The 23,846-nt window shown below is 40.0% G+C and overlaps 1 protein-coding gene across 7 annotated transcripts in view; it reads left to right on the top strand.

Annotated features, from left to right (window-relative positions):
• The window catches only part of pde4d (phosphodiesterase 4D, cAMP-specific), a 1,157,264-nt gene that overhangs the window by 849,810 nt on the left and 283,608 nt on the right, over window positions 1–23,846 (top strand). The window contains exon 1 of one of the 7 annotated variants that reach the window (XM_073064481.1): window positions 21,184–21,416. The exons of the other annotated variants lie outside the window; for them this stretch is intronic. Within the exon in view, the coding sequence (XP_072920582.1) occupies window positions 21,328–21,416 (89 nt within the window). The 5' untranslated portion in view covers window positions 21,184–21,327. Of the gene's footprint in view, window positions 1–21,183; window positions 21,417–23,846 lie in introns of those variants that run through there. 7 annotated transcript variants of the gene reach the window in all.

Raw genomic sequence — 23,846 nt, 5'->3', positions numbered from 1 at the left:
GATTTTTATATTTTCTCTCCATTTAAAAAATAATCAACCCTTTCATTTGTTCTACCAAAGTACCTAACCACACACTTCCCAAAACTGTATTCCATCTGCCGTTGCTTTGCCCTTTCTCCTAATCTGTCTAACTCCTTCTGTAGCCTCTCTGCTTCCTCAAAACTACCTGCCCCTCCACTAATCTTTGTATCATCTGCAATCTTTGCAACAAAGCCATCAACTTCATCATCCAAATCATTGACATTTACCATAAAAAGAATCTGTCCCAACACAGGCCCCTGTGGAACACCCCTAGTCACTGGCAGCCACTCAGAATAGGCTCCCTTTATTCCCACTCTTTGCCTCCTGCCAGTCAGCTACTACTTTATCTTTGCTAGAATCCTTCCTGTAATACTACAGGCTCACAGCTTGTTAAGCAGCCTCACCTGTGGTACCTTATCAAAGGCCTTCTGGAAATCAAAGTACACAACATCAACCAATTCTGATTTGTGTATCCTGCTTGTTATTTCTTCAAAGAATTCTAACAGATTTGTCAGGCAAGATTTTCCCTTGAGGAAACTATGCTGACTATGGCCTGTTTTATCATGTGCCTCCAAGTACCCCAAAACCATGTCCTTCACAATCAGCTCCAACATCTTCCCAACCATTGAGTTCTGACTATAGTTTATTTTCTTCTGCAGCTCTCACTTGAAGAGTAAAGTGACGTTTGTAATTCTCCACTCTTCAGGACCATTCCAGAATCCAATGATTCTCGAAAGATTATTTCTAATGCCTCCGCAATCTCTTCGGCCACCTCTTCCAGAACCTTGGGGTGTACACCATCTGGTCCAGGTGGCCTATCTACCTTCGGACCTTTCAGATTCCCCAGGATCCTTCTCCCTAGTAATGTTATCTTCACACACTTCGTGACCCCTGACACATGAAACTTTCACCATACATAGTGAAGACTGATGCAAAATACATATTCAGTTTGTCTGCCATTTCCTTGTCCCCTATTATTACCTCTCCAGTATCATTTTTCAATGATCCTATATCCACTCTTGCCTCTCTTTTATACTTTATGCATCTGAAGAGGTTTTTGGTATCCACTTTAATATTATTGCCTAGCTTACTTTTGTATTCCATCTTTACATTCTTAATGACTACTTAGTTGCCTTCTGTTGGTATTTGAAAGCTTCCCAATCCTCTAACTTCCTGCTAATTTTTACCTTATTGTATATATGCCCTCTCTTTAGCTTTTATGTTGTTTTGACTTCCCTTGTTAGCTACAGTTGTGTCACCTTGCCTTTGGAATACTTTCTCCTCTTTGGAATGTATATATTCTGTACCTTCCAAATTGCTTCCAGGAATTCATCCTTTCCAATCAATGCCGTGTTTTATTCCAATCAATTCTGGCCAACTCCTCTCTCATGCCTCTGTAATTCACTTCACTCCATCTGACTGTAACTTCTTTTTCTTGAATTTCAGGGTGAATTCAATCATATTATCATCACTTTCACCTAAAGGTTCTTTTAAACTGTCTAATTAATTCCAGATATGCAGATGAGAGAGAACAGAGAGTGGGAATGGTTAGCGGGAAGAAGATCAAATAATTTGTTTCAGTGTTGTTGATTGAGAAGGGGACCTTCCCAAAAAAAAAACAAGTGACATTCCCATTTTTTGAACATGGGGTTTAGTAAGTGACCAGCAGAGCTTGGATTAAGGTGATGTCTAAAAGAGCGGAACTCTAACATGCAGAACTTACATATTCCATGTTGAACTATCAGGAAAGGTTGCAAAAACTGGGGTGGTTCTCCCTGGAGTGTCAGAGACTGAGGGGAGATCTGAGAGATGTTTTAATAATTATAATAGGCATGAATAGGATAGACAGAATCTTTTCCCTAAGGTAGAAATGTCAAACACCAGAGGGCATGCTTTTAAGATTAAAGAAGGGAAGTTTAAAGGTGATATGAAGGGAACGTTTTTATACAGAGTAGTAGGTTCTGGAAATAGGTTACTGGGGTAGTTGTGGAAACAGGCAGTTTAGTGGAGTTTAAAAAGCCTTTAGATAGGCACATGGATATGAAGAGATTGAAGGGATATGGTTGATGCACAGGAGGAGGACATTTTGTTTAAATTGGCATCAAGATTGGCACAAAAGTGTGGCACCTTACAATGCTCTACGAACATTTTGCCCCTCACCTGTGCACTGGAATGAACCTGAAGACTTAGAGGTGAGGCCGATGCTCGAGATTGATGCGGATTATATTCAGGGTTGTACATTTTCTAAATGCAGATCTCTGCCAAGCCCTGGGCTGGCAAGCTTGATAACTGAATTGGAAGCTGCAAATTAGATGCCAGAAATCATCAACTTCAAGTTTTTCTTCTCCGTGGTGTAGAACCAGTATTTCTGTGTGGTATTGAAAACTGACAAATGATTCAGCAGTGTGGCAGCTATGGGAGACAGTGATAATAATTTGGGATGATTTGATAGCAAGTTAGGAAATTAAATCAATTAGATCAGTTAATAGCCTGGCACAAGGAAAAATATATAGCCATAAAAGCTGCTCTATTGCTGCATATACTCAACGAGCTTGCTATTGTCCTGTAGGGAAAGAAATCTAGCTGTTACATGAGATTGATTTTCCTGTCCTTTTAAGTGCTCTGGCAAACCACTCTGTTATGAATACTGTTACTGGCAATGTGGTCAACCACATTCTGTGGTAGACAGTAAGTGCAACTCCTGCTGTTCACCAAGAGATAATAAACATTAATACCGAAACAATATGATTAATTGTCCTTTTAGCCTTTAGTTTGGAGGGTGGCAATGGAATTTCTGTTGCAGAGCTGATGTGATTGTCACGGTAAGATTCTCCAATCGCCTGTGGTTACAGGGGTTTGAATATCATCTTTTCACATATTTACAACAAGTCCATGAAGGCATCAGGCATTAATACACCATGGCAGTTCTAGAACGTTCGAACTTGTTTGATCTGGGAATGGTTGTTCATATCTCATTAACATTATATAGAAAAGATGAGAATACTGAAAAGGGAAAGAGACACCATTTTAAGCTGAGTCTTTCCATCATTTTCTATTTATATTTCAGGTTTCTAGCATCTGCATTGATTTGATTTTGGAAGACTATTTCCACTATTGCTGAATAGACCTTACTGAGTAAAATACAGGGCAAAGAAGTTCCGTAATAAATTAGTCTCCTAACCGAGGCCTGTAACTCAGTGAAACTGTCTACTGGAAACTGAATGAGATCATTCATATGGATAAAGGTCCCTATATTCATGCCCTAAGGTGTTCCCTAATCTTTGATGCTCAATTGAGGTCCTTCGAAGCACTGGCCATTCTATACTTGCTTCAAACAAGGCATCTGCATCTCGGGTTGTGACTACACCTATGAGTGCAACGACTGTGCTCATTCAAAATGAGAATGTGGAATAAACCATCCCAATCCATGCAGGGATTGTTTTCTTCTACTAGCAAGTTGTTCATTCACACGTACCATTAAGTAGATTTAAAAAGAATGATGAAGTCTGCCATGTAATAATGTCATCTGCTGTGTTCTGTTCCCAGCATACTCCTTTCTTGCTATTTGGAATGCCTCTCTGAAGCATTGATTTATTTATATTACAGTAAATAGTCAATAATTATATATTATATTTTAGCAACATAATTTGTCATCATAATGCCTTGCTAGTATTTCACTAAATAATTCTCTATAAGATAAATGCATTGAGAAACTAAACAGTTCCTTCGGGCCATTACAATTGTGCCATCAAGCACCCATTCCATACTCACAGTGCTATCAACTTCCAAAACTCATTCCCCCGATTTACTGTCATCTGCCTTCAATAAGGGCAAAGTACAAGGGCAATTTCACCTACCAAGCAGCATGTCTTTGTTATGGGGAATAAACTGGAAAACTTGAGTGAAAACCATGTGGTGACAAGGAGAATGTGTAAACGCACACAGACAGCCCTCAAAGCCAGGGTCAAACCTCGCTCTTTTGAGCTAAGGAGAAATTGCATTAACCACTTTAAATTGGTTTGATTTCAAATGTACTCACTCTGTATATCAAGATTTCTCTCTCTCTCTCTCTTTCTTTCTCTCTGTCCCTTTCTTTTCTCTTTTTCTTCTCTCTCTTTCTCTGTCTCTTCTTTTTCTCTCTCTTTCTTTCTCGTCCTCACCCCCACCAGCACGTGTGCACACACACCCTGGAATTTTCTACTTCTGTTATTAATAGTGAAGGACCACTAGGCAGAAATCTTCCCTTTCAACACATTGAAACTCATGGGCCTCATGCCTGCATGGTTTCTTTCATGACAATAAACAATAGACACTAGGTGCAGAAGTAGACCATTCGGCCCTTCAAGCCTGCACCGCCATTCTGAGATCATGGCTGATCATCTACTATCAATACCCGGTTCCTGCCTTGTCCCCATATCCCTTGATTCCCCTATCCATAAGATACCTATCTAGCTCCTTCTTGAAAGCATCCAGAGAATTGGCCTCCACTACCTTCCGAGGCAGTGCATTCCAGACCCCCACAACTCTCTGGGAGAAGAAGTTTTTCCTTAACTCTGTCCTAAATGACCTACCCCTTATTCTCAAACCATGCCCTCTGGTACTGGACTCTCCCAGCATCTGGAACATATTTCCTGCCTCTATCTTGTCCAATCCCTTAATAATCTTATATGTTTCAATCAGATCCCCTCTCAATCTCCTTAATTCCAGCGTGTACAAGCCCAGTCTCTCTAACCTCTCTGCGTAAGACAATCCAGACATCCCAGGAATTAACCTCGTGAATCTACGCTGCACTTCCTCTACAGCCAGGATGTCCTTCCTTAACCCTGGAGACCAAAACTGTACACAATACTCCAGGTTTGGTCTCACCAGGGCCCTGTACAAATGCAAAAGGATTTCCTTGATCTTGTACTCAATTCCCTTTGTAATAAAGGCCAACATTCCATTAGCCTTCTTCACTGCCTGCTGCACTTGCTCATTCACCTTCAGTGACTGATGAACAAGGACTCCTAGATCTCTTTGTATTACTCCCTTACCTAACTCTACACTGTTCAGATAATAATCTGCCTTTCTGTTCTTACTCCCAAAGTGGATAACCTTACACTTATTCACATTAAACGTCATCTGCCAAGTATCTGCCCACTCACCCAGCCTATCCAAGTCACCCAGAATTCTCCTAACATCCTCATCACATGTCACACTGCCACCCAGTTTAGTATCATCAGCAAACTTGCTGATGTTATTCTCAATGCCTTCATCTAAATTGTTGATGTAAATCGTAAACAGCTGTGGTCCCAATACCGAGCCCTGTGGCACCCCACTAGTCACCACCTGCCATTCTGAGAAACAACCATTCACCGTTACCCTTTGCTTTCTATCTGCCAACCAGTTTTCTATCCATGTCAATATCTTCCCCCCAATGGCATGAGCTCTGATTTTACCCACCAATCTCCTATGTGGGACCTTATCAAATGCCTTCTGAAAATCGAGGTACACTACATCCACTGGATCTCCCTTGTCTAACTTTCTGGTTACATCCTCGAAAAACTCCAATAGATTAGTCAAGTATGATTTGCCCTTGGTAAATCCATGCTGGCTCAGCCCAATCCTATCACTGCTATCTAGATATGCCACTATTTCATCTTTAATAATGGACTCTAGCATCTTCCCCACTACTGATGTTAGGCTGACTGGACAATAGTTCTCCGTTTTCTCCCTCCCTCCTTTCTTAAAAAGTGGGATAACATTAGCCATTCTCCAATCCTCAGGAACTGATCCTGAATCTAAAGAACATTGGAAAATGATTACCAATGCATCCACAATTTCCAGAGCCACCTCCTTTAGTACCCTAGGATGCAGACCATCTGGACCTGGGGATTTGTCAGCCTTCAGTCCCATCAGTCTACTCATCACTGTTTCCTTCCTAATGTCAATCATGACAATTTAATTTGCCACAAAGAAACTGTGCGAGAGGTAATTCCGTTAACATTCCTTGTTTTATTTAATACATCACGCATCCCGCATTTTAATTCAAGATGATTGTTCTGAAACTCTTCTGATCTTCACACTGAAACATTTCAAAACTATCAGTTATTTAGCCAAAGATTAGATTTTATGATTGCTTGCAACAAGTTCAACAAATTTGCTCACTGACACCCAAATTGCAGTGCAGAATTTCAATGCATGTTTGTTGAGCATACCTTTCTGAAATTCCTTTGCAATGTACTGTATTTGCTGATGTTTTAACCTATTTATGTTAAAGGGGAAAATGGAGTAAATTCAGTAATTCCATCATAATTCGTATTTTGCAATGGCTAAGTTACAGATATGTTTCCCCTCTGCTCCTCTGTAGCGCATACATTTTCTCTGTTTTTAACTGCACTGTGTTGAGACATAGTTTTCCAGCATTTGGCAAGCTCCTTTGTCTCATACACTTGGATATGTCTGAGATTCCAGAAGCTTCAAAGGTCTATCCCATACAAGGATATAAAGAACAAATCCCTATTCTGTTGCCCTTTATAATATAAAGGCACACTTTACTGTAAATGTTGTTGAAAATTGATTTTGAAACACAAGGTATGTGCGAACACATGAAATCTGTCCTGATTTGGTTCCTACGACAATCAGTTGATTGCAACAAATTCTTTCAACTGAATCCATGATCTTTGTTTTGTTATAAATGCTGAAATATTACTCATTAAGTTAAAGTCTAGACCTCAGAGTAGTTCCCGTCATGACAAATGATTTGGGGATTCTCTCAGGCCAACAGGAGTTAGCGGTTAAGAAAAAGACATATTCAATGTGAGGTTTATTTCAAATACTGGCACTATTTACAGATTTGCCATCTTCTGAACTTTTCCACAAGCTTTCTGAAATCCAAGTTGATTGACAGATCTGTCCTAGAAGAAATATTTCAATGTGGATTTGCTTTGATTTATCATGAAGCTATTTTTTTTGATCAACTTGCTATTAAAGAAGATTCTAATCAGATGTGATTCTATGCGCTTTAATCCTCACTGTCAGTTCAAAGCTGAGTTAGAGAGAAAGGGATCTGCTTTACTTTTCAATGTAAAAATCTGTTTTTTTCAAGAAGTGTATTTCCAGGTTGTGAGAATTAATTTAGACAATAGACAGTAGGTGCAGGAGTAGGCCATTCGGCCCCTCTAGCTAGCACCACCATTCACTGTGATCATGGCTGATCATACACAATCAGTACCCCGTTCCTGCCCTCTCCCCGTATCCCTTGACCCCGCTATCTATAGGAGCTCTATCTAACTCTCTCTTGAATGCATCCAGAGACTTGGCCTTCACTGCCTTCTGGGGCAGAGCATTCCACATATCCACCACTCTTTAGGTGAAAAGTTTTTACACAGCTCTGTTCTAAATGGCCTACCCCTTATTCTTAAACTGTGGCCTCTAGTTCTGGACTCACCCATCAGCGGGAACATGCTTCCTGCCTCCAGTGTGTCCAATCCCTTAATAATCTTATATGTTTCAATCAGATCCCCTCTCATCCTTCTAAATTCCAGTGTATACAAGCCCAGTCACTCCAATCTTTCAACATATGACAGTCCCACCATTCCGGGAATTAACCTTGTGAATCTACACTGCACTCCCTCAATAGCAAGAATGTCCTTCCTCAAATTTGGAGACCAAAACTGCACACAATACTCCAGGTGGGGTCTCACCAGGGCCCTGTACAGCTGCAGAAGGACCTCTTTACTCCTATACTCAATTCCTCTTGTTATAAAAGCCAGCATGCCATTAGCTTTCTTCACTGCCTGCTGTACCTGCATGCTTGCTTTCATTGACTGATGTACAAGAACACCTAGATCTCGTTGTACTTCCCCTTTTCCTAACTTGACTCCATTTAGATAGTAATCTGCCTTCCTATTCTTGCCACCAAACTGGATAACCTCATATTTATCCACATTAAACTGCATCTGCCATACATTTGCCCACTCACCCAACCTGTCCAAGTCACCCTGCATTCTCATAACATCCTCCTGACCTTTCACACTGCCACCCAGCTTTGTGTCATCAGCACATTTGCTAATGTTACTTTTAATCCCTTCATCTAAATCATTAATGTATATTGTAAACAGCTGCGGTCCCAGCACCGAACCTTGCGGTACCCCACTGGTCACAGCCTGCCATTCCGAAAGGGACCCGTTAATCGCTACTCTTTGTTTCCTGTCAGCCAGCCAATTTTCAATCCATGTCAGTACTCTGCCCCCAATACCATGTGCCCTAATTTTGCCCACTAACCTCCTATGTGGGACTTTATCAAAAGCTTTCTGGAAGTCCAGGTACACTACATCCACTGGCTCTCCCTTGTCCATTTTCATAGTTACATCCTCAAAAAACTCCAGAAAATTAGTCAAGCATGATTTTCCCTTCATAAATCCATGCTGACTCGAACTGATCCTTCTACTGCTATCCAAATGTGTCATAATTTCCTCTTTTATAATTGACTCCAGCATCTTTCCCACCACTGACGTCAGGCTAACCAGTCTATAATTCCCTGTTTTCTCTCTCCCTCCTTTCTTGACAAGTGGGACAACATTAGCCACCCTCCAATCAGCAGGAACTGTTCCTGAATCTATAGAACATTGGAAAATGATTACCAATGTATCCACGATTTCTAGAGCCACCTCTTTAAGTACCCTGGGATGCAGACCATCAGGTCCCAGGGACTTATCAGCCTTCAGACTCAACAGTCTATCCAACACAGTTTCTTGCCTAATATAAGTTTCCTTCAGTTCATCCTTTACCCTAGTTCCTTTGGCCACTATTACATCTGGGAGATTGTTAGTGTCTTCCCTAGTGAAGACAGATCCAAAGTACCTGTTCAACTCATCTGCCATTTCCTTGTTCCCCATAATAAATTCACCCGTTTCTGTCTTCAATGGCCCAATTTTGGTCTTAACTATTTTTTTGCTATTCACATACTTAAAGAAGCTTTTACTATCCTCCTTTATATTCTTGGTTCGTTTACCTTTGTACCTCATTTTTTCTTGGGGTATTGCCTTTTTTGTTATCTTTGTTGTTCTTTAAAAGCTTCCCAGTCCTCCGGTTTCCCGCTCATCTTTGCTATGTTATACTTCTCTTTTATTTTTATACTGCCCTTTACTTCCCTCGTCAGCCATGGCCGCTCCTTACTCTCCTTAGGATCTTTTTTCCTCTTTGGAATGAACCGATCCTGCACCTTCTGCATTATTCCCAGAAATACCTGCCATTTTTGTTCCACTGTCTTCCCTGCTAGGGTATTGTTCCATTGAACTTTGGCCAGCTCCTCCCTCATAGCTCCATAGTTCCCTTTGTTCAACTGTAATACTGACACATCCAATTTTCCCTTCTTCTTCTCAAATTGTAGGTTAAAACATATCATATTATGGTCACTACCTCCTAATGGTTCCTTTACCTCGAGGTCCCTGATCAAATCCGGTTCATTGCACAACACTAAATCTAGAATTGCCTTCTCCCTGGTAGGCTCCAGTACAAGCTGTTCTAAGAATCCATCTCAGAGGCACTCCACAAACTCCCTTTCTTGAGGTCCAGTACCATTCTGATTCTCCCAGTCTACCTGCATGTTGAAATCCCCCATGACAACTGTATCATTACCTTTGCGACATGCCAATGTTAACTCTTCATTCAACTTACACCCTACATCCAGACTGCTGTTTGGGGGCCTGTAGATAACTCCCATTAGGGTCTTTCTATCCTTAGAATTTCTCAGTTCTATCCATACTGACTCTACATCCCCAGATTCTATGTCCCCCCTCGCAAGGGACTGAATATCACTCCTCACCAGTAGAGCCACCCCACCCCCTCTGCCAGTCAGTCTGTCCTTTCGATAAGATGTATATCCTTGAATATTCATTTCCCAGGCCCTGTCCACTTGAAGCCATGTCTCTGTTATTCCCACAACATCGTACTTGTCAATTTCCAACTGAGCCTCAAGCTCATCTACTTTATTCCTTATACTTCGTGCATTCATAGATAATACTTTTAATTCATTACTCCCCTCTCCTTTCATATCAATTCCTATTTCACTTGGCCATACTGTATGATCTCTTCTTGAGCTTTCTACTCCATTGATTCTGTTGTCCTTTTTAACTTTTCTTATTTTCACCTTCCCTTTAACTCCATCCTTATATTTCCAGTTCATCCCCTCCCCCCCCCCCCCCCCCCCCCACTACTTAGTTTAAACACATCCGTGTTGCAGTGGCAAACCTGTCTGCCAGAATGCTGGTCCCCCACCTATTAAGGTGCAACCCGTCCCTTTTGTACAATTCATCCTTACCCCAAAACAGATCCCAGTGGTCCAAGAATGTAAATCCTTGCTTCCTGCACCAGTTCCTCAGCCACACATTCAGATCCATTATCTCTCTGTTCCTGCCCTCTCCAGCACGAGGAACTGGAAGCAAACCAGAGATAACCACCCTGGAAGTCCTGCTTTTCAGCCTTCTTCCGAGTTCTCTGAAGTCCCGCTGCAGAATGTCCTTTCTCTTCTTCCCGATGACTTTTGTGCCGACATGCACTACCACTTCCGGCTGTTCACCTTCACCCTTGAGGATTCCCTGCAATCGGTCTGTAATGTCCTGGATCCTAGCACCAGGGAGGCAACACACCATCCTTAAATCTTGCCTGTTGCTGCAAAAACCCCTTTCTGTACCTCTTACTATGGAGTCCCCTACTACCACGGCTCTCCCTGATGTCTGACTCCTCGGCTCTGCTTCTGCACCAATTTTCAGCTCGCAGACCTGTCCGCCTCTCAGACTGGCAGTATCTTCTGTCTTGACAGCTTCCAAGAAGGTGAACCTGTTTATGAGAGGTACATCCCCTGGGGTCTCCTGTACTTCAAGCATCCTTTCCTTCCTCATCGTCGCCCCCTTTTTCTCTTCTGCTATCCTCAGTGTAGCGACCTCACTGTAGGTCCTGTCCAGAAAACCCTCGTTTTCGCGGATAAACCTGAGGTCATCCAGTTCTTTCTTCAGTGCTGCAACATGCTCCTTCAGAAGCTGAATCTGGACACACTTTCCACAGCTGTAGCAGCCGGGGGCACCATCAGTGTCCCTGACCTCCCACATCATGCACATAGCACACTGAATCAGCTTAGCGGTCATGTCTTCACCCTCTTCAATTGTGCCTGGCATAGTCTCCTCGCCGAAGACTCTCGAGCCAAAGACTAGCTCTTTTCACACCAGGCACTTCCCTCGACCAGGCCACTTCCCTGGTAGCTTTGATACTTATGTTGAAACCAACTTCAAAGTATGAAAAATACTGTAATCTGATGAACTCTACAATTTAATGCTACTCACAAATATATTTTGTTTTTAATTTTAGCTTCAGAATGAAATAAGCTATATATTTTATTCTGATGAAGATTTGGGAGTCTTTGTATTTTGTATTTATTTATATATTTAGAGATACAGCAGAGTAGGCCCTTCCTGCCCTTTGAGTTATGCTATCCTATTATTCCCCAACAATCCTGATTAACCCTAACCTAATCACAGAACAATTTACAATGACCAATTAACTCACCCGGTCAGTCTTTGGATTGGGGGAGGAAACTGGACCACCCGGGTTAAACCAACACATTCCACGGAGAGAGCTCCTTACAGTCAGTGCCAGAAATGAGCTCTGAACTCCAATGCCCTGAGCTGTAATAGTGTCATGCTAACCGCTATCCGATTGTGCCATGTGACCTGGGCTTCCATTCCAATATTGAGATCTGGAGTATGTTAAGGGTCCATTGAGTTTGTCACAGGAAAGCAGCTTCCATCATCAGGAACCCTCAACTCAGTTCATGCTCTCTTCTCACTACTGGCATCAAGATGCAGGTACAGGAGCCTCAAAACTCACACCACCAGGTTAAGGAACAGTTATTACCCCTCAACTGTCAGGCTCTTGAACCAAAGAGAATAACTTCACTTGCCCCATCACTGAAATGTTCCCACCAATCTATGGATTCACTTTTATGGACTCTTCATCTCAAGTTCTCAACATTTATTGCTTATTTATTATTCTTTATTTTTTTCTCAGCTCAAGCTGGTAAACCCTGAGGTACAAGTGTAGCCAAACATATTCATTTCTCAATTGTGAGGAACTTTTAGACTATTCTAGTTGTACTTAGTATTGTGACTTTCTGGAGGTTTACATATTGCTGCATAGACCTAATTGTTTAATGCTGTTGTATAGTGACTGGGATGATAGCAGTTGTTGATATTACTATTGGGACAATGAATGCCCTATTCATGTCCCAAAGTCTTTCAATTTCTTCTTTTAATTCAGCATATTTCTGATATTTTTCACTAATTGATTTCTGTAAGTTATGGCTGTCTGTGATGGCTATATCTATTAAGTATGTTGTTGTTGCTTGTTTATCCTGTATTATTGTGTCCCGATGGTTGTTATAGATTGTCGTCTCTGTAATAATTGATCAATCATAATATAATTTGTGATATTCTGACTCTAAAATTATTTGATCAGGCTCGTATTTATCGTAAGGTATGATTTCTTTTATGAGTTTGTATTTTAAAGCAAGATTTTAATGAATATTTTTACCATTTTGATTGTGCCTGTGTAAGTAATCCGATTGAGTTAAACTGCTACAGGGTCCTGTAATATATTCGATTTTTTGTGGTTTTTCTTGGTATTTTCTACATTTATCATCCTGAATGTGTTGGTCTTTTATTATGTATTATTGGATTGTGCTCACCACCTGATCCTGTATTGCCTCAAAGAACCCCTCTGTTTCTGGGACGAGATCTCCAGCTCTGAGCCAGGTGCTCACTTCTTTGTCAACATCTGGAGTGCTCAGATCATGGGGCTGCCTTCCATGGAGGGTCGTGCTCTTCCTTTGCTTGACTTTTTTTGTAGTGGTAATATCTTCATTTTTCTGGGTTGTGCTTTCATTTAAGTTTAGTGGTGTATTCTTTTTAATCAGAATTGCATATGGAGTGCTGACTACTGTTTTTGTTGAGAAAAACAAGTCCTTAGCAGCTTTCTCTGACTGTTGTGTATATTTTTTATGTCTATTATTCCTCTTCCCCCTTCTGTCCTAGGTGTGTTAATCTAAGCACGTTTGTGTATGCATAGTGCTTTCTAAAATTTGTCATTTCAGTTCTTACTTTTCTTTGTAAGTTTTCCAAAATGATTTCAGACCAAGATATTATGCCAAAAGAATATGTTAATATTTTATTATTATATAATTATTAATTTGTATTTATTTCTCAGCTCAAGCTAGTAAAACAGGCATAGCCAAGCATGCTCATTTGTCAATTGCTAGGAACTTTCAGACCATTCTAGTGGTGTATAGTATTGTGGCTCTCTGAAAATTTACATAGATATGACTGCGTAGCCCTAATTGTTTAATGCCATTGTGTAGTGCCTTTGGGATGACACCAGTTATATATATTACTACTGGGACAATGTGTACCCTATTCATGTTCCAACGTTTTTCAATTTCCTCTTTTAATTCGCCATATTTCTGGTGTTTTCCACTTAATGATTTTCTATAAGTTATGTGTGTTTGAAATGGCTGTATCTATTCAATAAGTTGTTCTTGCTTATTTATTCTATATTACTATATCCAAATGCTTATTATGGATTGTCCATTACTGATCAGTCATAATATAATTTGTGGTATTTTGACTCTTAAACTGGATCAGGCTTGTATTTATACTAAAGTGTGATTTCATTCATGAATTTGTATTTTAAAGCAAGATTTTGAATGATGCTTGCCACTTGATTGTTCCTGTAATCAGATTGAGTTAAACTGCTACAGTATCCATTATTATTTCTTTCTTTTTGTACTTGCACAGCCTGCTGTCCTTTTGCACCTAGGTTCACAGGCTGTATGCCCAGTTGGTGCGGTCTTTTCTTGATTCTGTTATGATTATTGGATTTATTGAGTATGCCCACAAGAAAATTGGATCTCAGTGTTGTATATGGTGACATATATGTATTTTGAAAATCCTCTCCACATCCACTGTGTCTAGGCCTTTCAGTATTTGATAGAGTTCAATGTGATACCCTTTCCCCTCTTCCATTCTTCTAAACACCTGTGAGGTGAATAAGGGCCCAGTGCTATCAAAAGCTCCTTATACATTAACCTTTTCATTTTCAGAATCATTCTTGTGAACTTCCTCTGGACCTTCTCCAATGCCAGCACACCTTTTCATTGATAAGTGGCCTAAAACTGCCTAAAATACTCCCGTGTGATCTAATCGATGCCTCAAAAAGCCTCATCATTACATCATTGCTTTTATATTCTTGTCTTCTTGAAATGAATGCTAATATTGTATTTGCCTTCCTTACCACTGACTCAACCTGTAAGTTAACCTTTAGGAAATCCTGTACGAGCACCCTCAAATACCGTTGCACCTCTGATTTATGAATTTTCTCTTCATTTATAAAATAGTCTAAATCTGTATTCCTTCTACTTCTTTGCCCATTCTACTAATATATCTAAGTCCTTCTGCAAGCTTCCTGCTTCCTCAACAATGTCTGCCTCTCTACCTATCTTCATACTGCCTGTATACTTGTCAACAAAGTCATCAATTCCATCATCCAAAAATCACTGACATATAACTTGAAAAGAAGTGGTCCCAACAACAACCCTTGTGAAATACTACCTGTCACCTGCAGCAAAAAGCCCTGTTTATTCTGCTAGTCAGGCAATCTTCTGTCCATGCTAGTATCTATCTTGTAATACCATGGGCTCTTATCTTATTCAGCAGTCTCATGTACAGCAACTTGTCAAGGACCTTCTGAAAACACAAGTCACCAACATCCACTGACCATCCTTTGTCTATCCTGCATATAACTTCCTTAAAGAATTCCAACAGATTTGTCAGGCAACATTTCCCTTTTGGAAATCATGCTGGCTTTGGCCTACTTTATCATGTACTTCCAAATTCCATGAAAACTATCTCTAGATGGCTCAACCTCTCCTCATAAGGCATGCTCTCCAATCCAGGCAACATCCTGGTAAATCTCTTCTGCACCCTCTCTAAGGCTTCCACTAACTTCCTTTCATGAAGTGACTGGAACTGAACACCTTACTACGATTGTGGACTAACCAGGCTTTTATAGAGCTGCAAGATTACTTTGTAGCTTTGCCAATCGTGTACTTAAGATTGTGTGGCTAAGTACATCTCTAACGTTGTTTCCAAGTTTGCTGCAAGCACCATTACTGTAGGCTGAATCAAAGGTGGTGATGAGTCAGCATGTGAAAATCTGTTTGAGTGGTGTCACAACAACTTCTCACTCAATACGTGCACAACTAAAGAGCTGATTATGGACTACAAGAGGAAGAAGCCTCAGTTCCTTGAGTCGTTCCTCATTAGGGGATTTGAGGTGGAGAGGGTCAGTAGCTTTAAATTCCTTGGCATCAGATTCTGTGCTGGAACAGGCACATAAGTGCCAATACAAAGAAGGCACAACAGTGCCTCTACTTTCTTAGCAGTTTGCGTAGATTTGGCATGTCACCAAAAACTTTGACGCACTTTTTTAGATGCACAGTGGAATCTTAACTGGTTGCACGATGGCATAGCTTGGAAATGCCAAAGCCCAGGAACGGAAAAGGTTACAAACAGTAGTGGATGCAACACAGTACATCACTAGTGAAACTCTCCCCACCATTGAGTACATTTACATGGAACGCTATTATCAAAGACCCCTACCATTTAGGCCACATCCTCTTCTTACTACAACCAGCAGGCGGGAGTCCTTAGGTTCTACATCACCATCTTCTGGATCAGTTAGTATCCTACAACCAGATTACCCTACACTCGTGAACTGGTGTAGAGAACTTCATTCACCACTGCTCTGAACTGATTTTATGACCTACAAACTCACTTTCAAGGACTCTCTACAAATTATGTTCTCAGAATTATTTTTATTTGCACAGTTTGTCTTCTTACTTCGATTGATTTTCTGTTTTCCTGTAAATGTCTGCAACAAAATAAGTCTCAAGGTAGTACATGGTAACATATATATACTTTGATAATAAATTTACTTGAATGTTGACCTTTGAACTTGTAGCTCTCAACTCTTTCAAACCTCAACACCGTCAACACAGATGTGAGCATGTGTACTACTCTCCCTTCTGACGTCAAAGTCTAACTATTTTGTTTGGTTCAGATTGAGGGAATTTTTTTTGTCATGATTCATTGATCGTGTGGATAGTCAGAGGCTTTTTCCCAGGGCTGAAATGGTTGCCACAAGAGGACACAGGTTTAAGGTGCTGGGGAGTAGGTACAGAGGAGATGTCAGGGGTAAGTTTTTTATTCAGAGAGTGGTGAGTGCGTGGAATGGATCGCTGGCCACGATGGTGGAGGCGGATACGATAGGGTCTTTTAAGAGACTTTTAGATAGGTGCATGGGGCTAAAAAAAGTAGAGGGCTATGGATAAGCCTAGTAATTTCTAAGGTAGGGACATATACGGCACAACTTACTGGGCCGAAAGGCCTGTATTATGCTGTAGGTTTTCTATGTTCTCTCCCTCTTTCTGTATTCATGATTATTTGAGATACAGCCCACTACGGTGATATCATCTGTGTACTTGTAGATGGAGTTAGAGCAGAACTAGGCTAGACAGTCATGAGTGTATAGGAAGTCGACTAGGAGGCTGAGGATGGAACTTCATGGAGCACCAGAGTTTTGAATAATTGCATATATTTTATTTCATAATCAATATATTTTATTTTAGATCCTAAAAATTGTGATCCTAAATATTTAGGTTATGAATATTCTTCTAATGAGGTACAATATTTGAGTACTGCACATATGCAGTGGATTCCCACTGGAGTACGTCAGAATGAGTACATTTGGTCCAATTAAGCAGCTGTCCCAATTAGCCAAAGTTTCATGGAAATAGTTAAATTAATATGAAAAGGACAAACTACCATTTAACTGAGTAACAAATTATGTATTCAAAATGAAACACAGAACAAATTATGGCACTACCAATACTATTACATTACTGTGTATTAGTTCTTAATTGTAATAGTTCTTAGTAGTCAGAGGAATTAATCCAGTGTACGCTGATATGTTCTTTTGATTGTCTGTAATATCAGTGCAGACACCTAGTGCAAGTAATAGACTGCCTTCATACAATGCTTTTGATTCTTCCTCTAAGTCTTCATTTTCAATATGATTGTTGATACCTTCAAATTTTTCCTATTTCCAAACTTGACTTCACTGCTTTCATTTCCACTCCCAGTCATTCCTAACATCATCAGACCTGAATGCTTGAAACCGCAGTGAGCAAAACAGTTCTGAATTGTCTTTCTGCTTATTTCTCACCAACTATCAGTGACTAAAATCACTGCTTTTTGAACATGACACCATTGATGCTATCTTAAAAACTGTTTTTTTAAGCCCAGTGTAGTGTCAAACAGACACACAAGTGCCCGCAACTGACGCTAATTAGAAACTGTTTGGCAACAGTCTCCTGCCTCAATTAAGTGGCATAATGTCCGAAATAAACAAAGGGAACCCTGCCCATTTTCTCAATTAGTTTTTGTACTTTAAGAGTTGTCCCTAATTTGTGGCTGCCCCAATTAACTGATGGCCCAATTAACTGGAATCCACTGTATTTCAAGTAAGGTGTGTGGAGCTGCTGTGCAAGACTGATCATATCCTACCCCATCTTTACCATGGTACACACTGAAGTCCACCTAAAGCTATCAAATTTAGCAACAGATTCTTGCAGGAGAAACAAGCAAACATGCATTTTCAAACTGCTTTCTTTCTGGCTTGTGTTCTGGGTACTTTCTTTTCAAGAATCATGGATGCTGAATGTACAAAAGTAATACGTTTTATCGTAACCATCAGAAGCAGTGGTTTGAAAGAAACTGCAACTACGCCTCAAGCATTGGTTGCAATACAGCTCAGCAGCATGCTTGTGCCCATTTGTCTTACTGGTTTCTGATGTGCTGGTGATATCAATGACAAATTTGCAGTGTGTCTGCCATGAGGAAAAAATAGCAACCATTCATGATTTATACATGGTCTTCACCAGCCTCCCTGTGAGGTACAGTTCAGTGAACAGATGCCGTACCAAACTACAAAGTGTAACTTCATTGTCACACAACTCACCACATGAAAGGATTCTTCCTCCACAGCAGGCCTTCTCTATTAAAGTTGAAGTTTAGCAAATTTTTTTTTGTTTAGCATCTCAGTTGTCCGTTGGAGGGATTATGAGTTAAGTAACATATAGTTAAGTGTGAAGTAACATATTGTGTCAGTGTGCATCCATGGAACAGATTATTACATAATGCTTATAATTCAATTATTCATTAATCTTTTGTAACACCTACATCCTCTTATGGGAGACTTCGAATAAATTTATGTGCCTTTTACCATTTCATACAAACAGGTGCAGCAATGTTATGTTGGCATTGTCTTGATTCTGTCACGATAAAAGCTGGAAAATGCACTGAGCTCTTTGAAAATTTTTACATGTTCCTATTTTGTTTTCTCATATTTCTTTCTTATGTTTCCAAGCAACATATCTTTAGAGAAGAAATGCCTTTAAACTTCAATAGTAACTGCAGGAAGAAATGTCTCAAGATATACCCAATAATTTTAGCTACAGAAGAGGGTACTTTTCTCACTTTGTCCTGATTCTCTAACTAGACCTCCTAGTTTTTGAAAGCTTTGGATGTTTAACCAATACGTTCCACAAATTTAAATAGAGGTTTGGAACTAGATTTTTGCTGCATTATTAGGTAAAAATCCCATTAGAAGTATAGTCAGAAATTAACTTTTGAAATTTAACAAATAACTTTTCTCCCTAATTAATATGCTTTATTCAAAAAATGTGCTAATATATAGTACAGTGTGTTCATTTGCCACCAGTCGCAATAAAAGATATGCTACTTCATTTGGTTATAAGTTTTATATTGATCAGCAAGACAGATTTTTCTTTCACGTATATTCCATGAATGGTAAGTCCAAGATGCTTTTACACCTTTTCAGTATACAGATGAATAAGCTTTTCCCATAACCAGATTGCATTCTGGGCCTTGAAATATACTGATTTATTTCAGTTGTGGACAGCCTCTTTCAGATGGAGTTGTTGTGTACATACATCTACTGATGCCCTTGAACACATCTTCAGTGATGTTCCCAGAATTATCAGGTGTTTCGGGTCTTTCAACATCATACACCCTCCTCCAGGTGACCCAGCCGGCTTGTGTCCAGATGGCTAGCTACGTATGACTCCATGGCTCCCCTCTTTTGAGCCACAGCCATCTTGAGGCCCTCTCTGCCGCATCGGTGGTAAATTGCATCTTGCCAAGTTGATAATCTTTCAGTAATCGTGATAGTTGCCTCCCTGAAGTTTTTAGTTTTTTTTGTAACATTGAATCATAACACTGAGCTCAACAAAGAACACAGCATCTGTCTCCAGGCTTTTGTGGCGAAAACAGAGTCCAGAAGATTCATGTTTGCCTTATCATTATTCAAACAGGAGTTTCTTTTCCTGTAAGGAAGTGTCTGTTGATATTTCTCATAACCATTGTGTTTGAAATTTGTGGTTAGCCATTTGGTTGTGATGCAATTCAACATTCATGTGCTGAAGGTTTCAGTGTAAGATCAGTCTTCATGAATTTGCACAGACCAGAATCTTATTTTGTCAAAATTTAAATATTGTATGCAAGGGATATCTGGCATGATTTTCCCACCTAACTTCGCAGACAAGTCAGTTCTGTTCTGTGGGACTGAAAAAGTCAGCATTCTCTCTCCTATCTTAGTGACAAGCCAGTCACTCCTACCCAAGAGATTTGTTACTTCTTTCTTGCAACTTAATTGCTTCTAGGTAGGTACACCAATATTTTAAATTACACCATTAGTAATTGCTTTGGATAGGTAACAGCCTCCCCTCCACAACTTGCCAAGCAAAGTGCATTTTAACAAGGAATTTGACTTTAGGGGAGATTCTTTAAAGCAAAGCTTGATTTTATTCTTACCACAGATAGAGATAGAGTTTTCAGCAAAGGTAAATCCTCTGGAATCCTCAACAACATGATCCAAACTGTTTGACAAATATGAACTAGTTTGAACCTGGTACTCCCATGGATTTACACTGAAGATCATTTATGTGTAAATCCTCCACCATCCAGGGCATTTTCTCATTAATACCATCAGGAAAGTGATACACGAGCCTGAAGATGCACACTCAACATTTTAGGAACAGCTTCGTCCCCTCTGCCATCAGATTTCTGAATGGTCCGTGAATCCATGAACACTGCCGCACTATGCTGCTCTCTTTTTACACTATTTATTTACTTTTTTTATATGTTCTTATTATAACTTATGGTAATTTTAATGTATTGCACTGCACTGCTATCTCAAAACATCAAATTTCTGAGCATATATCAGTGATCATAAACCTGATTCTGATTATGCTGTGAGCTGCCCCATCACCCTTTGAACGAACACACTAGCCTATTTTTTTCTCTCGGAATCCATGCAATCATGTCTAAATCTGTATCTTTTATTTAAAATGCTTCCAAAGTATTGATGATTCTGTCTTCTAGCATTTCTAGTCAATGGGTGTACTTGAGATTGCAGACCCAGTAAGTTTGAAAATCACTTGTCCAACCGGTTCCTTTAAATTTCAGAAAGCCCAACTTAGCTTTGTTATGATGCAGTACTGCTTAATACTACAGAAGGAAAATAAGTCCTAAACAGCTTAAGGATCAGAAGTAACTGAGTTGATCAACTAATGAACATAATATATTATACAGATTGTAAAATGGGAAAAAATACAAGTGAAGCTTTATGAATGTTGTGTAATCTGAGTAAGTGAACTGACAGATGATTAAGTCCTTTCAGACAAGCTGTTGGTCATGGTAGCTGACGTCAATCAGCAGTTGAGATACAACTGGAAATTGTACTTGGATAGAATTTCCCTCTCAGCTTTCCATATCTCATGAGGTAGTTAATTTATAAAAGAAAGTTCTGGGTCACATTTCCTGATTTATCATTTTGTATCTAAAGCAATGCTGTATTGTTGGAATTTCATAATCGTGTGTAGATTATGAAAAGGAACCGGCTTTCCTGCGGTAATAAGATAACCGACTAAGAGTATTTAACCCAGATCTCATGTAGTGCAAGAGTTGGCGGAAACAAAATCTATTTGTATTCTGCTTCTAACTGCTGAAAATCGTGCCCTATTGCAGAAAGTAGCAGTCAGTTGTTTTGCATGAGTACGGCATAGTATTTACCGTGTCATCATCCTGCTTTAGCTTTTATCAAACCTTATTGCTAGGTTTAACTTCGCAGCAGCTTATGGCCTATTACAGTGATCCTTCAGCAGTCTTAGGCTGTCATTTTTCTCCAAGGGGCAAGAAGCGAGTGCGTCTTCTGAAGTCCTACAGGTAGCCTTTCATCTCACTATGTTAGAGTTGTTAAGATAGTTATCACAATTCAGGATTTTAGAAATGGGGGAAAAATGCATATTTCAATTATATTACTAAATTTATTCTGATAATTATCATACAAATGGGGAAATTCACCCAATGCATGTTATATTTTCTAAGATTTTGTTTGTGAAACCTTGCAGAAATAAATGTAATTATGCACAACATAAAATGCATATATTTTTCTGTGTATGTATTGTGGCAATGCCTTTTTGAGTAATTCATAGCCAGTAACTACATGTGAGTGATAAAATCCACTATTGTGCCTTAGACTTCTTCAGCTACTCGAACGGTGTAGCTTGTAAGGCTGCTGCAGTGAACGAGTTCAGTCCTGATCTGTGTGGAAGTTTGTATGTTCCCCACGTGGGTTTTCTCTAGGTGCTCCCATCTCTCTCGCCCTCCCCCCGTATCTCACTGATATGCAGGTTGGTGAGTTAATTGACCACTGTAAGTTGCCTCTGTCGTGCAGGGATGAATGGTAGGGTCTGGGAGAAGATGATGGGAATGTATGGAGAATAAATTGGCGTGGACTTGGTGGGCTAAAGGACTTGTTTCTGTGCCACATGACTCTTTAACTTTCTGCAAAGGCTGCTAAGTGCATTAAGTACATGTTCTTGTCTATTTTTTAAAAAATTACATACTGTACGGAGAAGGCCCTTCTGGCCCTTCGAGCCTCCCAGCAATCCCTCAATTTAATCCTAGGACAATTTCCAATGACCAGTTAACCTACAAACCAGTATATCTTTGGGATGTGGGAGGAAACCAGAGCACCCAGAGGCAACCCATGTGGTCACAGGAGGAACATGCAAACTCCTTACAGGCAACAGTGGGAATTGAACCCGGGTCACTGGTACTGTAAAGCGTTGTGCTAACCATTACATTACAGTACAACTGCATCTAATTTTAACTAACTTTTATCCGTTTAGTTACAAATTAGTTTTTATCTTTATTTATGAAAGAAGCTGGTTTAATTCATGATCTGCTATCAATGGAAGTTGCATGATTATATCTGGTAGTATACTTCCTGATCCCCTGCTCACAGGTTGGAGCTAATTCAAAGAGGAGAAGATGGATGCTATAGTCTCAGATATTCTCTTGCTTCATGCATTGTTTGTATATGGTTCCAAATTGAACTAAAAACCTGATTGTTAAATGGCTGTATGTACATCTGGGTATTCAACCCAAGCTGTCTATATATCTGAAGTGAACATGCATGGTAACTACATAGCATATACGGGCTTCTCAGCCAATCCCTCAGAACAAATGACGACCTGCAACCAATCCAGCTCCCTGTATTCTTAAATGCTAGTGAGTCAGATTTTGGAATGATGGACACCACTACCGTTAAGGCAGGTTATTTGTTGTTATTTATTCAAGGGATGCGAGCTGTGCAGGCTGAGCCAGCATTTAATTGTTCATCAGTCATTGACCTTAAGGGCATTGTGGTAAGCTGTCTTCTTGAATCACTACAGTCCTTGTGCACCCATTGTGCTTTTAGAAGATAGTTCCAGGAGTTTGATGGTGATTATTTCCAGGTCAGGATAGTGTATGACTTGAAAGCGATTTCTAGGTGATGGTGTTTCCATACTCTTTCTGCCTTTGGCCTTCTAGCTGGTAGATGTTGTGGGTTTGGAAGGTGTTGTCTAAAGAGCCACGGTGAGTCAGTGCAGTGCATCATGTACAAACCCCATTTCCAGAAAAGTTGGGATATTTTCCAAAATGCAATAAAAACAAAAATCTGTGATATGTTAATTCACGTGAAACTTTATTTAACTGACAGAAGTACAAAGAAAAGATTTTCAATAGTTTTACTGACCAACTTAATTGTATTTTGTAAAAATACACAACTTTAGAATTTGATGGCTGCAACACACTCAACAAAAGTTGGGACAGAGGCATGTTTACCATTGTGTTACATCACCTTTCCTTTCAATAACACTTTTTAATCGTTTTGGAACTGAGGAAACTAATTGTAGTAGATTTGCAATTGGAAATTTTGTCCATTCTTGCTTGATATAAGACTTCAGCTGCTCAACAGTCTGTGGTCTCCGTTGTCTGATTCTCCTCTTCATGATGTGCCATACATTTTCAATAGGAGATAGATCTGGACTGGTAGCAGGCCAGTCAAGCACACACACTCTGTGTCTACAAAGCCACGCTGTTGTAGCCCGTGCAGAATGTGGTCTGGCATTGTACTGCTGAAATAGACAAGGACGTCCCGGGAAGAGACGTTGCCGTGATGGCAACATATGTCTCTCTAAAATCCTAATATACGCCCCAAAGTCAATGGCACCTTCACATACATGCAACTCACCCATGCTGTGGGCACTGATGCACCCCCATACCATCACAGATGCTGGCTTTTGCACCTTTCGCTGATAACAGTCA

The sequence above is a fragment of the Hemitrygon akajei genome, chromosome 13 (genome assembly GCF_048418815.1).
Source record: "Hemitrygon akajei chromosome 13, sHemAka1.3, whole genome shotgun sequence".
Lineage (NCBI taxonomy): Eukaryota > Metazoa > Chordata > Chondrichthyes > Myliobatiformes > Dasyatidae > Hemitrygon > Hemitrygon akajei.
This window is presented reverse-complemented; position numbering and strand designations above follow the sequence as displayed.